Raw genomic sequence first — 15,074 nt, 5'->3', positions numbered from 1 at the left:
GTCAGGATAGACTAGGTTAGGCTGTGGTAACAGACAACCCTCAAGTCTCAGTGCCTTAAAACAACAAAGGTTTATTTCTTGCTTACTCACACACATCTAGACACAGGATGGAAATACTCTCCTGTTTTCACATGCACAGAGACAGACATGAGTGCCTAGGTGTGTACAGCCTCATGGAGCCCTGGAACATGAACTCAAGGAAAAACATATTTAGATACTGGTCAGCTTAAACTACTCAACTTTCTTTGTTGGAGACTTAAGGTCCCAGGACCCAAGAAGGGGTTTGAGAATATCCACCTTCAGCCAAGGAAATGCCTGCATTACAAAAGGAACTGAAAGCTAATGAAGCACCTGAAAGCTTTAAAAAAAAGCCTAAAGCTTGTACTACATTAAATTCCATGCATAAATCTGTAAGTAAAACATTAAATACACAGTGCCTGCAGGCTATCACCTCCCTGCCCCAGCCAGGCAGCTTCCACCTCTGGCTTCTAGCTCAGGAGGGAGATGGATCCCAGACGCCCAATATGCAGAGCGACGGCAGGGGCTGGGCTGGGTCGGAGAGAGGGGCCGGCAGGCTGGAATCCTCTTCCTCCAACAGGAGCTATAGGCAGGAAGGAAGAGGGCAGAGCAAGGTCACATCCATTTCCCCTCCCAACTACCCCCTTTTTACTCCATTGAATTCAGGCCTCATCCTTGCTCACCTGGTTTATCATACAGACCTCCTCCTCGCTGATTTTCCCACCTGCAGTCTTGCCTCTAATCCCTCCATCAAACCCACCATACTTGTCTTTCTAAAGCTCAGGATCTCTGAATTTGTCACTGCTTTAGTTCAGCAACATTCCCTTTCAGGGTCTCACTTTTCTTGACATCAGAGCACTGGATATTTGCTGTTCAGTGCAAAACTGATGAAATGGATTCACTGAATAACTCTCAACTGCAATCCCAGGGGCTAGGCTGAGGAGCCTGGGGGCCTGGCCCTGAGGATATTCAACTTGCTGATCTCTGATCTCCTTGGTTAGTCCCTGCTTACTTCAGCGACCTCCATTTCCCAACCATCCCTATCCCATCCTCTCTTTTCAGGGAACAGGTTACCTGGTGGGCCACAGGGGTGAAGCAGGGAGATCCAGGCAGGGTTAGGGGGGACAGAAGGGGTCAGGCGGGGAGCCTGGGATGAATCTTTCAGGCCCACGAGGGCCTCAGCTGCCTCCTGCTGCAGCTGCCTCTCTGAGGGGGCAGGTGTCCAGGCCAGGCGAGGGGCTCCGGGGACCTGCAAAGGGAAAGGGAGAGAAGCAGACTGGGAACCCCTACTTCTGTCCATCCCCTGTTTCCTCAGACCCTGGTTCCTTCATGGTTTCCTGCTCTTCTCTTCCCCAGGTTCAACCTCCTCCCTGGGTCTTGGATCCCACTTCTTTCCCAGGACCTGTGGCTGTAGCAGAAGAGGGTCTGAGGTGCCACAGGACTGGAGTATCAGAGTTGAGCACCTAGAATCAAGGAGAGAAGATACCATGGTGGTTAAACACAGGGACAGCCATGTACACACTGAAAGAGGGGCAGGATTTTGCTATATTCTGATCTGAGAATCGAGGAGCCTGCTAGGCCATTAGGCTTCGTGGGCTTGGACAAATCCTGTCGCCTGTCTTGGCCTGGTTTGTTTTCTGTAAGGTGAAAATCCCTGCCAGCTGCTTCTTCCCAGGGCTACTGTGAGGATTGCAGGAAATCACTGGTGTCAGTTTTTTTTTTTTTTAAATTAAAAGACAAGCTTTCACTTTGTCACCCAGGCTGGAGTGCAGTGGCACAATCATAGCTTACTGTAACCGCCAACTCCCAGGTTCAAGTGATCCTCACACCTCAGCCTCATGAGCAGCTAGGACTACAGGCATGTACCCCCATGCCTGACTAATTAAAAAACTTTTTTTTTGTACAGATGGGGTCTTACTATGTTGCCCAGGCTAGTCTCAAACTGCTGGCCTTAAGTAGTCCTCCCACCTTGGCCTCCCAAAGCACTGGGGTTAAAGGTGGGAGCCACTGCACCCAGCCTGGTATCAGTTTTTATTTTATTTATTTATTTATTTGAGACAAGGTCTTGCTCTGTTGCCCAGGCTAGAATGCAGTGGTGAGATTATAGTTCACTGCAACCTCAAACTCTTGGGTTCAAGGGATCCTCCTGCCTCAGCCTCCCAAGTAGCTGGAACTACAGGCACATGCCACCATGCCCGGCTAATTCTTTTTTTTTTTTGGTAGAGACTGGGGTCTTGCTATGTTGCCCAGGCTGGTTTTGAACTGGCCTCAAGTGATCCTTGAGGCCACCTTGGCCTCCCAAAGCACTAGGATTACAGATGTGAGCCACCATACCCAGCCTGGTATCAGTTTTTAAAAAACTGACAAAACACCTAGAGGGACTGGGGTTACTGTCACTGCCCTACCAGAGTCTGGTTCCTCTCCCCTGAGTTCCCCAAGTCCCATGGAACTTGAAGGAGAGCTTGGTTCACCTTTAGGAAGCTTTCCCTAATAGCCTTTATCCTCTCCTGGGCCTCTGAGGCTCTCATCATCATGGCCCTGCATTTCAGTAGGCAATCCTACCCCACCAAATCTGTTTAAGCAGATTTAATAGGCACTATCTGTTCAAGGCCAGAGCCTTTGCTAGGTGCATTCCATACATTATTGGTAATTCATATGATAACTCAAGAGTTAAATAATAGTGTCTCCAATTTACTGATAGAAAAACAGGCTAAGAGAGGTAAAGGTATTTGTGCAAACGTTCACAGCTAGGAAATGGTGGCACTAGGAGAGCTCTGCCTTGCCTATTAGTCTGAGATCTTTTCTTCTTTATCATCCACTGTGGTGTCCAGCACAGGCTTAGTCTCGTGACATATATCTTTCTCTCCGTACTCACGTGTGGGGTAGGCTAGAGGGCCCTTGTGGCTCTCCAGAAAGAGGAGCTGTCAATGCCGGGCGAGATCCTGGGCAGGGGGTGAAGGGCCCATGAGAGGGCAGCCGGAGGGAAGTGCCAGGGTCAAAGCCTAATGAGGGTAAGAGAATGCAGAGTGTGTAGGGGTCAAAGATTATGGTTTCCGTCCACCCTCTCCCCACCTGTGTCCTCTTCCTCCTCCCTTTCTGACACATGGCAAATCAGCAAGTATCTGTTGAAGAAATGCTGAGTTATCATCTTACCAGGGAAGGGATGCAGAGGGACAGCAGGTTCTTGGCACAGCAAGTGGCACACCACTGGGGGTGGCATGGAAAGGCCTGGAGGCAGCCAGTGTCCAGGGGCCCATGGGCCCGGAGGCACTGGAGTCCAGGGCAAAGGCAAGGCTTCTGGGGGACGGCTGAGTAGCAGAGGCCCCCGGGAGTTCTCCTGCAAGGGCAGAGGGCAAAGGTTGGAGTTGTGTACAGGCTAAAGGAGTGGGCATGTTCTGGGATGGGGGTAGAACCCCCAAACTTTAGAGCTGGGAGGGCCTTAAAGTCCCACCCTCTCATTTTGCCCACAAAAGAAAAGGGATTTGCCCACAATTTCGTAGCAAGTCAGCGCTGGGGCTAGAAGCCAGGTGTTGAGGGCCCAGGAGCTAGAGCGAGAGCCACTCTCTCAGGGCCCAGCCTCTCCTTACCTTCCCAGGGGGTGTCAGTGCCAGTGGGACTACTCCATGGGGCGTCCGAGGCTGGGGCGCTATGTTCTCCTTTCCAGCTGTGAAAGACCAGACAGAGCTCTCATGAGCCCGTTCTCCTGACCCCTACCCTTACCCCAACCCCAAACTGAGTTCTTATCTTTCTCTGGCCATTTTCTACCAGCAGATCTCACTGTATCCTCCCAACACTGGGATGGCTGAGGCTCAGGGAGTAGAAACGCCTTGCTCAAGGTCATATACCAATTCAGTGGCAGGACCGGGACTCTTCCCCACCTATGCTTTCTACACCCAAATCCCTGCCCCACCCCTGGCCAGAGACACTCACAGGGGACCTCCGGTCGACTGGTTCCCTTCTTGACACGGCTGGGAGCTTTGGGAGGCTCCGTCCCTCTCCTCATCAGTCCCTGAGCCAGATGCCTCTTTAGCTGCGCCTCCTGCTGCCTACGCAAGGCCACCTGGGCAGCCATGACCCTTCGGCGCTCCCTAAAAGTGGAGGGGTGGGTGTTGTTAGTCAAAAGTCAGCTACCTTTTAGAGGAGGTCCATTCTCCTCCCCTCCTGGACCTCGTACTCACAGGATGAGGACACATTTGTGACACTCGCAAGCCTGAAAGAGGCAGAGGCGCTTGTGGCCCTTGAGGTGAGCAGTGACACCGTGGTTGCGGCAGCGGGCGCAAGTTGGAGAGCGACTGACTCCTCTTCTCGGGATAAGCTCCGTGCCCTGGGGGGCTCTGGTCTCACCCGCTGGGGTAGGGTCTGAGGGGCAGTGGTGGTCAGCAGGCATTTCACTGGGTTCCATGGATCTAGAGGCAGGAGTGGAGGGTCAGGACGGCCATGTGGGCCCTCCCCTAACTAAGCCTCCTGCCCTGGGAGGCCACACCTGTGGGTCTCCCTCCTGCCCACCTCTGGACCCCACCTTCATCCTGGCTTCTCCCCTTTTCACCCCATGACCTTTCTCAGGTATCCTCCTTCCTAAGAAAAACCCCTCTCCTCTTTCCTTTCTTCTGCATTCTTTCAGTCCAAACAATATTCGCTTTTGCTCACCTGCGTACTTTCCCACGCATACATCAGTTTTAGGCATCCTCAAGCCCTTCATACTCCCGTCAACGATTCCTACACCCCCTTTCCACAAACAGCTAGTTCCATCCAACAGTTTTTCCTGGCAGCCCCTTCAACAGTTATCATCCTACCCTCGTGCATTTATCCAATTCCTACAAATATTTTCATGCCCCTCTTTAATGCTTAGTCTCATGTATGCCCTGCAGTTCAATCCCCTCCCTGCAATCCTTTAGTCTGACTTTGTTCTTGCACCCTTTTAAATCAGAATCCTCTTGCACCCAAAGTAATTACGTTATTCTCAGGATTCCCTGCCCCACTTTCAATAGTTATTTTCATTCACCCCATTCATTTCGCAAATGTTTACTGAGCCCCTGCCAGGTACCAGGCCTGATCTAGGCCAGAAGCCCTCTCCAAGGCACGAATTTTTCTCTTGTACTCATAGGGCGTCCAGGTTTTCATGCAAACTCATGAAGTCGCTGCACCCAGTGCTCATGCTCCCGTGCCTGCATCCAGCAACTTATCTCTCAGCATCCCCCTTCCCACTCCCTCAGGCAGCCTTCCCCCGAAAACGCCACCCCCATCTGGGGTTCAAGGGAGGGGGCGGGGCATGGGGAACGCTTCGAGGGGCCCTCGGGGTGGGGGAGGGGAGAAAAGGGGCGCGAGGGACGCCAGGGGGAAGCGAGGGGGTGCTTGGAGGTGGGGTGAAGTGGTCCGGCACCAGAAAGAGGGAGAAGAAGGGGCAGGTAGGGGAGATGCCGTGTTCGCACAACCGGCCAGTGGTTACCACAGCTTCGAGCACTGTCACACTCAAACAGGAGGAGACAAAGGTACCGGGGCCAGAAAGCGGAGAGAGGAACGGCCTCGCTCGCGCCAGTTTTCCCGCCCCTTCTCACGAGGACCAATGAGCTTCGAGCGCTGCCTCCCGCTGCCGAAACGAGTAGCCAATGCGCTTCGAGATCCTGACCTGATGACCCACTCCTTCCCTCCTGCCTGCTTCTTCGTGTGCCAGACTATCAGGCCAGCCAATTGGGCGTCGAGTTGAGTCTCGTGCCCCTTGCCCCTCCTCCCATGTGGCCTGCCTTCCTGGACTGTTCTTCCCCTTTTGAGAAGGTGGCCAATGGGGCGTCGAGTACAGCCGTGGGTCGAGGCTGGCCCTGCCCCCCAGGAACGGCCCGCCCAGCTCCGCCCCTCGGCCTTGAGCCGGCCCCGTCTGCGCACGCTCAGCCTCGCTCGTGTGACCTGCCTTCGCCTCAGCTGCGCTTGCTGTGGTGGCTTGTCCTCGCTGAGTGGACGCTCGTGATTTCTCTCGCTTCTCACCCGGTGCCCCAACTCCAGAGCTTCCATTCTCCTTTCATGCGCCCGCCCCACCCTGTGATTTCCCTGTTCCCTCCTGGGTTCTACCTTCTCAGGTTGCGCCCCCTGCCTCGTGTCTCCCTTTCTGTCAGTTTTGATTTTCCTAACCTCGCTTTTGCCTTTCGGACTCTCTGCTTGCCCACCCTGCTGCTTTCCGAACCCACTTTCTCCCCGTGCTTCATTAACTCATAGCCTGGTCCCCTTCCCCGCTTTCTTGGCTTCCTGAGACGCCTCTAGTTTTTCTGTCCTTCCACGCCCTGTGTGCATCTCGCCTGTCGGCTTTCACCCTCTCTTGGGACTCCCCTCCCACAGGAAAGCGTTGCCTTCTCTGTGTATCCCTCGTGGAGCCAACTCACGCTTTCTCGCCGCGTTCCGTGTTGTCCCCTTTTCTCTGTGCAACCCGCCCTGTCTCCTTTTCTCTCTTTCATCCTCTGAGGTTGACTCCTTCCCCCACCCCCACCCCAGAGCCCCGTCCTTGTGCCCCACGCCCCATTTTCCGCCCCTCCGGTTGTGCGCTCTCTGCGGCTGCTCTGTCTCCTTGCCAGGGCCGGTTTCATCAGTTCGCACCTCTTCCTCTGTAGGTTTGTGTTTTGTAGGGGTGGCGTCCCCTCTGACTACTCCGTCCTTTTTTTCCTTGAGGATGTCATTTCGGTCTTTTCTGGTTGTGTCCCCACCTGTGCTCAGATTGATGGGTCCTGTCCTTCTGCATCCCACGCTGGTGTGTGCCACCTTCTCCGATTGGCCCAACCCCTCTGGGTAATCCTTTGTCAGCCTTCATCTCTTCTTGCCATGTCCCATCTTTTCTGCGGGTCTTAGTCCCTTTGTTTGCCACAGAATTTTGGGTTACAGAGCGTCTGTGTCTGTGGCTTTCCAGGCGGAAAAGGTTGGCAGAAATGACCTCTAGCTGGACCGCTGTGCAGGGGAACCGTGCTAGATAAAATTGGAAAGGTGGTCTGGGGCCAGTCTGGGCTGGGGTGAGGGGAGACTTGAATGCCAGCTAAAGAGGTTGAACTTGATCCTTTAGGTAGTGGAGAGTAGACAGACACACGAGAACCAACATTTATAGACAGCTTCCCATTTGCCTGGACATTAATTATTAATAATTTTATTAATCTTCACAGTGATCCTATGAGAGGTATTATTAACCCATTTTATAAATGAGGAGGCAGGCTCAGAGTTCAACCAATTGCACAAGATCACACAGCTAGTAAGTGGAGGGATAAAGATTCCAACCTTGGTCTATCTCGGAGTCCAACACCTATGAACCCTTCCACACTGTTTTCATTATTTTCACTAATGCCTAGTCCCCGCTTTCATTCCTGAACCTTCCCATAGGCAGCCATTCTAAGGTGGTTAGTGTGTATCTTTTGGTTTGTGTGTGTTCTTCCAAGATATGTAGTGTCACCACAGCAATGCTGCTGCATCCTTGTGCATGTTCCTTTGTAGATGAAGGTGGAATTTTCTTTTTTTTTTTTAGACGGAGTCTCGTTCTGTCACCTGGGCTAGAGTGCCGTGGTGTCAGCCTAGCTCACAGCAACCTCAAACTCCTGGGCTCAAGTGATCCTCCTGCCTCAGCCTCCTGAGTAGTTGGGACTACAGGGGCGTGCCACTGCTCCCAGCTAATTTTTCTATTTTTAGTAGAGACAGGGTCTTGCTCTTGCTCTGGCTGGTCTCCAACTCCTGACCCCAAGCGATCCTCCCGCCTCGGACTCCCAGAGTGCTAGTATTACAGGCACCAGCCACCACATGCAGCCTGGAAATTTTGTTTTATATACCTAGGGTATCCCAGAAATGGATATTTATAAACCTAATTTGACTAAGTATTGTCAGACTCCTCCCTGCCGCTGTTTTGGGCCTGAGACACTGATCAGAACTCTCAACTCCTTTTCCTGTGGGTCTAGAAGAGGGTTCTATCCCTTCCTTCCAAACCATCCCATGAGCAACAGGGCACAAAGATTCCTTCATCCCCACACCCCTGCCAACACTTGTCTTTTTCCAGCTTACCGATCTTTACCAGTCTGATAGATGTACAGTTCTATAGATTGCATTTCCCTGGTTTTTGTTGGGTTTAAGTGTCTCTTCACATGTGTTAGCCTTTCTGGTTTGCTTCCCTGAGGACTGTCTCTTCATATGCTTGGCCGATTTTCCTACTACGGTTGTTCTCATTTTCTTGTCAATTTGCAGGAGATATTTGGCCATTCTTGTTGGTTTAAGGCATTACATGTATTCTTCTTATGCCAATTTTGGCATTTAATCTTATCTTAGAAATTTGTCTACTTCATGTAAGTTTTCAAATTTATAAATGTAGAGCTGTTAATGATACTTCAATTAATTAATTAATTAATTTTTTGAGACCGGGTCTCACTGTATCACCTAGCTGGAGTTCATTGGTGTGATCGTAGCTCACAGCAGATTCAAACTCCTGGGCTCAAGTGATTCTCCTGCCTCAGCCTCCTGAGTAGTTGAGACTACAGGTGCGTGTCACCACAACAGGCTGATTTGTTTGTAAGTTTTTGTAGGTATGCGGTCTTGCTGTGTTGCTCAATCTGGTCTCAAACTCCTGGCCTCTAGTGATCTTCCCACCTTGGCCTCCTGAAGTGTGGGATTACAGGCGTGAGCCACAGTGTCCGACAAATGATACTTTTATTATTCATGAAACATCTGATGTCTGTTACTTCCCTTTTTTCATTCTGTGTTTTATTTGCATTTTCTCTCTTGATCAGATTTACCAAAGAACTAACTCATTAATCTTTTCAAAAGAATGATTTTTTTTGTAATAATACTCGTTGTTGGTTATTATTTCATTGGTTTCTGCCACCATCCTTATTTTCAGTCTTTTTTTGTGGGGGAGGATTTGCTTTGTTGCTCCTTATACAACTTGAGCTAATTATGAACGTATTTAGTTTTAAGTGCTTTTTGTTTTCTGATAACTGTATTTAAAAGTATAAATTTACTTCTAAATGTTACTTTAGTTGTGTCTCAAATTTTGACATGTAGTTTTTTTTAAAAACACTTGATATTTGAAAGGATTATTGGTTCATGGGAAGTTGCAAAAATGGTACATAGAGTCCCTTGAATCCTTCTTCCAGCTTCTCCATGGAGGCATGTTATATAACTGTAATATAACCATAGGAAATTGACATTTGTACAATACTCTTAACTATACTATAGACTTTATTTGGTTTTCAACAGATTTTATATGCACTTGTGTGTGTGTAAGTGTGAATATGTGTGATATGTAGTATGTTTATTACTATTATTCATTGCTAAGTACTTTTAAAATTTCCTTATTGAACCAAGATTATTTAATAATGTGCGGATACTTACACACAGACACACACACACACACACACACACACACACGGGAGTTTTGGGTGTCCATTTGTTGTACTGGTCTCATTGCCACTCGCTGGAGAACAGCCTGTGAAATAATGATTGTCTGGATGAGCCAGCATCCTCTGCTCAGCACTGTGTCTGATGGGAGGACCTAAGTGGGAGGGTGAGAATTGTGCTTTGAAAAGCTATTAAATAATATGGTGGGTACGGGTTAGATTGGAGGGCGGACAATGGAGCTGGGAGGACCTGTGTCCCTGAAGGTCTCAGGGAGCCAGTGTCCCAGAAACTGACCCAATCAACTTTTTGCTTCAGAAACAGTGACCCAGAGGCAGGTGGATAAAGAATTCAGGGACTGACGGGAACCGAGCTTGGGACCCAGACTGAAACTGTTCCAGATTGACTTCTAGCATCCAGGACCCAGACACAGGACCATGGGACCCCAGCATTTGAGACCTGTGCAGCTGCTCTGCCTCCTGGGGGCTATCTCCACTCTGCCTCGTATGTCCTATGGGGCTGGATGCTATAAGACCCCAAAAGGTGGGAGGCTGGATTCACATCACTGCGGGAAGGAGGGCTGGCTGTCTGGGTCCCTCAGGAGACAGGACCTGTGGAGGCTGAGCTCTTGGTTGGCAGTTCAGGGGCTGAGAATGTGCTGTGAGACGCTGATGACTGGAAGAGCATTCTCCTTTTAGGGGTGGAAGCTCTTTTGTGCTATGAGGCAACAGCCTCAGCCTTCAGAGCTGTTGCTTTCCACAACTGGAAGTGGCTTCTGATGAGGAGTATGGTGTGTAAGCTGAGAGAAGGCTGTGAGGAGACGCTCGTGCTCATCGAGACAGGTGAAGTGGGGTGGGTCTGACACAGTTCTCTTTGCTTGCTCTACTGATTCCCCAGCTCCACTCCCAGCACCCAGGGACTCTGGACTGGAGTTTCAGATATTTCCCTCGTTAGATATTTGGAATAATGTCAGGACACTGGCAGGAGAGGGGCAGGACCCAGCTGGTTGTGGTGTGGGCTGGATAAGAGGGTAGGATGGAGGCGGGCAGATCCCTGGAGGAGGGGGCTGTTGGGGGGAAGAGAAAAGAAGGGACACAAGGGAGAGAAGCAGGGCTCCTGTGGGGCAAAGACTAAAGAAATCTAGATGGAGACCCCACATCTGTGCCCTGTGCAGCTGCCGGGAGTGGACCCGGGGGCAGAAGCAAAGCTGGTGATGGGGTGGGAAGGGTACACGAGGAGCAGGGGGCAGGGGGCTCTGGGTAAGGCAACAGCACTGATCAGAGCTGTCTAATCCTCTGCTCCGCAGGGGCCAGGAGAGGAGTCGTGGGTTTCAAAGGCTGCACTTCAGCCTTATCTTACCCTCCACAAGTCTCCTACCTTGTCTCGCCACCTGGAGTGTCTGTTGCCTCCTACAGCCGTGTCTGCCGGACTTACCTCTGCAACAACCTCACCAGTTTGGAGCCTTTTGTGACACTCAAAGCCAAAGCTCCTAAGTCGACAACATCTTCTTCCCACAATTGCCCAACCTGTGTGGGCGAGCACACTAAGAGTTGCCTCCCAAATTTTGTCACCACTGATGCTTGCCCCTACGCCGCTCCTATGTGTTACAGTTCTACCTTAAAATTTCAGGCAGGTGAGAGGAGAGGAACTTTGTCTATCAAATCCTACTCTATGCCAGGTGCTGTCTGGTGGCCTCACATCTCTGAGAGAGGCTGGTGGGATCTGGAGATGGGATTGGGGTTGCAGGGGACCAGGCACATGAATTCCAAGGAACCAAGGGGTAAGGCACCTGGTGCCCAAGTCTCTGGTGGGAGAGCAGGTGTCCTGGCTTATGAGGGGCCTGGGAAGAGGGCAGGGCTCTGAGTTTTGAAAGTGTCCCTGATTCCTCCCTCTCTTCCTTATAGGGCTTCTCAATACTACCTTCCTCCTCATGGGCTGTGCTCGTGAACATCACCAGCTTTTAGCAGATTTTCAGCATATTGGGAGCATCAGAGTGTCCGAGGTCCTCAACATCTTAGAGAAGTCCCAGATTGCTGGTGCAGGGCCCTCCAGGCAGCGCCCTGCTTGGGGCATCCTCTTAGGCCTCCTGCTTGCCTTCAGGGACTGACCATCTAGCTGGACTAGACAAACACCCAGACCCCTTTGCATAACCAAATAAAGTTGCAGAGTTACCTTTCTGCTTTGTCTTGTGGTCCATGAGAGTGTGGAGGTGTGGAAGGTGTGAGGAGGGCCAGGCACGTCCAGGGAGGCAGGGGTGCCCAGAGGAAGAGGAGCCGGGCAAAGTGACAATGTCATGCCCAGCAACTGGGGGAACTCAAATATTCCTTTTCTCCTCCCCCCTCCTTTGGGGGCCTGATCTGTAGCCTGGGTTCAGCCTAGAGATATGAGATCCTGGCCAAATCTCTCCCCTTTTCTGGGCCTCAGTTTCCTTCTCTCTAAAAGGCAGGGACTTATGAGGTAGAGCTGAGTTTCATTAGGGTGATTTTTAACTGTCATCACTGAGTATCTACTCTGTGTGTGTCAGACACTCTACTAGTGTCTGTGCTAGTGTTTTACATGCCGGATCTCATTTAATCCTTACAAGACCTCAGTGACAGAGCTTTTATCCCTATTTTGCAGAGAAGAAGCTGAGTCTTAAATTACGTGCCCAGAGTAGCATCTCCTTTGCCTCCTGCAGATCTTTGTCCCGCTGAGGGAATTTCATTGGAAGATTTGGAGACCTGAGCTGCTTTCCTCTGCCCAGTAGTCATTTCTTTGTTAAGGAGGAGAGAGGACAGCAGGGCTGGGGTGGCTGGTACTCACCCAAAGGGTAGTTTCGTACTCACCCAAAGGGTAGTTTCTGGGCTCTTAGGAGAGGAGGACAGTGTGATTCTTCTCTCTGGCCATAAGGGGGCAGCAGATACACCTACCTTGCAACTTCATGACTTCAAGTTAGGAGAGAAAATGTGTGTGTGTGTGTGTGTGTGTGTGTGTGTGTGTGTGTGTGTGTGTGTGTGTGTGTGTGTGTGTGTGTGTTAGGGAATGGAGAGTCTCCGTGTAAAGTCATTTATATGTGTGATCTCAGTTTAATTTTCTCCACTGTCTTATGAGGTTTAGAGGGAGAGAGTAGGGTACTTTTACTGTGGGTTAAGCATTTTCTATGTATTACCTCATTCATTCTTACTACAATCTTATTAAATAGATATTGTCATTTCTATATTTCCATTTTACAGATGAGGAAACAGGCTTAACTACCTGAGGCCACAGAGCCCACCTTTGTTACCAGCTTGAGAAAGTGGGATCTGAAGTACAGGTGCCCGCAACTGGCCTCAGAAGTGGGACTGGCACGAGATCTCGATTACCATGGACCTCGATTACCCCCATTACCAATCTAGGTTCTGGAAGTGGTGAGGAAGCCAAAGGAGGTAATGGTAAGTGGAATAGGGCCAAATGGAGACCAGAGAGCCTGTGGCAAGAGGCTGTTAGGTCACCGAAGAGCTTTTTGGGGATGAGTTTTGTCAGTGGACTTACCCACCCTTTCCTAACTTCTGGCCTGTTGGGCTAGTAGGTAGTTTTGTAGGGCTCAGCCAAGGCCTAGGTGGGTCACACAAGCTTCCACAGATTCTCTTAATCTCACTAGCCAAGGTGGTGAGGACCTCAACAACCTTCAAAGGTAGTGGTGTCCTAGGTGTCCCAAATGGATGGCCCCAATCCTGATACCAGGAATGGGACATGTTTACTATATGCAAAAGACTATGTGTAACAAAAATATTGGATATAGAGTGTAATTTAATGAACCCCATGGACATATCACCCAACCCAAGAACTAGAACATCAGGAGTAACTTGCATCTTGTGTGTTTTTTCCCATCCCATCTCTTTGCCTCCTTCCACAGAATAACCACCACTCCCCATTTTATTTAGTTTTGCTTGGATTGGATTTTTATATGCTTTGATCATATATAAATTATATATATGTGTGTATAAATATATACATATATTTTTAAGAGACAGATTCTCACTCTGTTGCCCAGGCTGGAGTGCAGTGGTATGATCATAGCTCACTGCAGCCTCGACCTCCTGGGCTCAAGTGATCCTCCTGTCTCAGCCTCCCAAGTAGCTGATAACAACAGGCGCATGCCACCATGCCCAGATAATTAAAAAAAAATATTTTAGAGACAGGGCCTTGCTATGCTGCCCAAGCTGGTCTCAAACTGAGGCTCAAGCAATCCTCCCGACTTGGCCTCTTGAGTAGCTGGGATTACAGACTTGAGCCACTGCACATGGCTGTATTCTATGTTTAAACAATAAATATTGTTTAGATTTGCTTGCTTTTGAGCTCTGTGAAAATGGTTTCATAGTCTATGTAGTTTTCTGGAAGGTGCTTTAAAAAAACTCATCTTTATGTTTCTAATATTCATGCATGTTCCAGTGTTTTCTTTTCATTCATGTATTGCATCCTATTGTGCTATTATATCACATTTGACCTATCTATTCTCCTTCAATTATGTTTGGATTTCTCCCCCAATTTTTGGCTACTACAATGACCATTGCTACTATGAATATTCTTTTTTTTTTTTGGAGACAGGGTCTCACTCTGTCACCCAGGATAGAGTGCAATGGTGTCATCATAGCTCCCTACAACCTCAAACTCCTGGCTTAAGCAATTTTCCTGCCTCAGCCTCCTGAGTAGCTGGGACTATAGGCATACGCTACCATGCCCAGCTAATTTTTCTATTTTTTGCAGAGATGAGATCTTGCTCTTGCTCAGGTTGGTCTCAAACTCCTGTTCTCAAGTGATCCTCCCATTTCGGCCTCCCAAAGTGTTAGGATTACAGGCATGAGCTGCTGTACCTGGCTACTATGAATATTCTTATACATGTGTCTTTGTCTTGTATGTATGTGTATACACACAGGAGTGGAATTGCTGGGCCGTAGGATTTGTTTAGCCTTGGGAGCTAATGCCAAATTCCTTTCCAAAATGGTTGTACCAATTATACGTTACTAGTGAGAGAGTAAAGAATTTTTATTGATCCACATGCCCTCCAAGTTTTCAGATTTAAAAATTTTTGCCAGTCTGGTGGGTGTAAAATGGTATCTCATTATGGTCTGAACTCATATTTCCTGTAGGTTGGGCTTCTTTTCATGTGTGTATTGATTGTGCCTCTTTTGTAAATGCCCATTTGGGGGTCTATTTTTCTATAGGGTTGTTAATCTTTGTCTTATTGATATGTAGGATTTCTTTTGTATTTTTATATATTATACACTAACTCTTCGTCAGGTGTCTTCATTTCTTATGGTATCTTTTCAAATGGAGAATTTTAATGTTGAATTTATCAATCTTCCAGTTTTATGGCTGATTCTTCTTGTGCCTTGTTTTAAGAGATCCTTACCTACCCCCAAATCTGAGATACCATTCTTTATTTCCTGGAAGAAAATTAGGTTTGGGCCAAACTGTTTGGCTTTTCACATTTAAATTCTTAATCTATTTAGAATTGATTTTGGTGCATCTCTGAAGTAGAAATCTAATTTTATTTTTTCATATGGGTAACTAATTGCTCAGCCCTCTTTATTGACCAATTCCTTCTTTCCCTGTTTATCTGCAATGGCATCTTGGTTGTATTTCAAAGTTCAAATTTGTATGAATCTGTCTGGGCCTTCTATATTTTCCATTGATCAAATTAGCTACTCTTGTGCCCGTACTATACAGTCTTAATTTTTCTATCTTTTAAA

At 48.9% G+C, this 15,074-nt stretch overlaps 2 protein-coding genes across 3 annotated transcripts; one reads left to right on the top strand and one right to left on the bottom strand.

The window, feature by feature from the left end:
- Positions 1 to 54: 54 nt before the first annotated feature.
- On the bottom strand, positions 55 to 4,424 carry DMRTC2 (DMRT-like family C2). The gene is made up of 8 exons (XM_012653338.1): positions 4,197 to 4,424; positions 3,949 to 4,106; positions 3,606 to 3,682; positions 3,172 to 3,352; positions 2,894 to 3,020; positions 1,421 to 1,481; positions 1,093 to 1,267; positions 55 to 601 (listed from the first exon to the last, which is right to left on the bottom strand). Exons 1-8 carry the CDS (start codon positions 4,418 to 4,420, stop codon positions 489 to 491), a joined length of 1,116 nt encoding a protein of 371 aa, XP_012508792.1. The 5' UTR covers positions 4,421 to 4,424; the 3' UTR covers positions 55 to 488.
- A 5,257-nt stretch (positions 4,425 to 9,681) lies between these two features.
- Positions 9,682 to 11,540, top strand: LYPD4 (LY6/PLAUR domain containing 4). Of its 2 annotated transcripts, XM_012653329.1 has the most exons (4): positions 9,682 to 9,867; positions 10,062 to 10,205; positions 10,670 to 10,996; positions 11,268 to 11,540. In XM_012653329.1, the coding sequence occupies exons 1-4, from the start codon at positions 9,801 to 9,803 to the stop codon at positions 11,468 to 11,470; spliced, it is 741 nt and encodes a 246-aa protein (XP_012508783.1). In that variant the 5' UTR covers positions 9,682 to 9,800; the 3' UTR covers positions 11,471 to 11,540. The 2 variants fall into 2 exon arrangements, with proteins under 2 accessions (XP_012508783.1, XP_012508784.1); XM_012653330.1 differs by lacking the exon at positions 10,062 to 10,205 and having other exon boundaries at positions 9,689 to 9,906.
- Positions 11,541 to 15,074: the final 3,534 nt, after the last annotated feature.

This window comes from Propithecus coquereli, unplaced genomic scaffold, assembly GCF_000956105.1.
Source record: "Propithecus coquereli isolate 6110/MARCELLA unplaced genomic scaffold, Pcoq_1.0 Scaffold42, whole genome shotgun sequence".
Classification (NCBI taxonomy): Eukaryota; Metazoa; Chordata; class Mammalia; order Primates; family Indriidae; genus Propithecus; species Propithecus coquereli.
The sequence above is the reverse complement of the archived record's forward strand: the minus strand, read 5'-3'. Positions and strand labels throughout refer to the sequence as shown.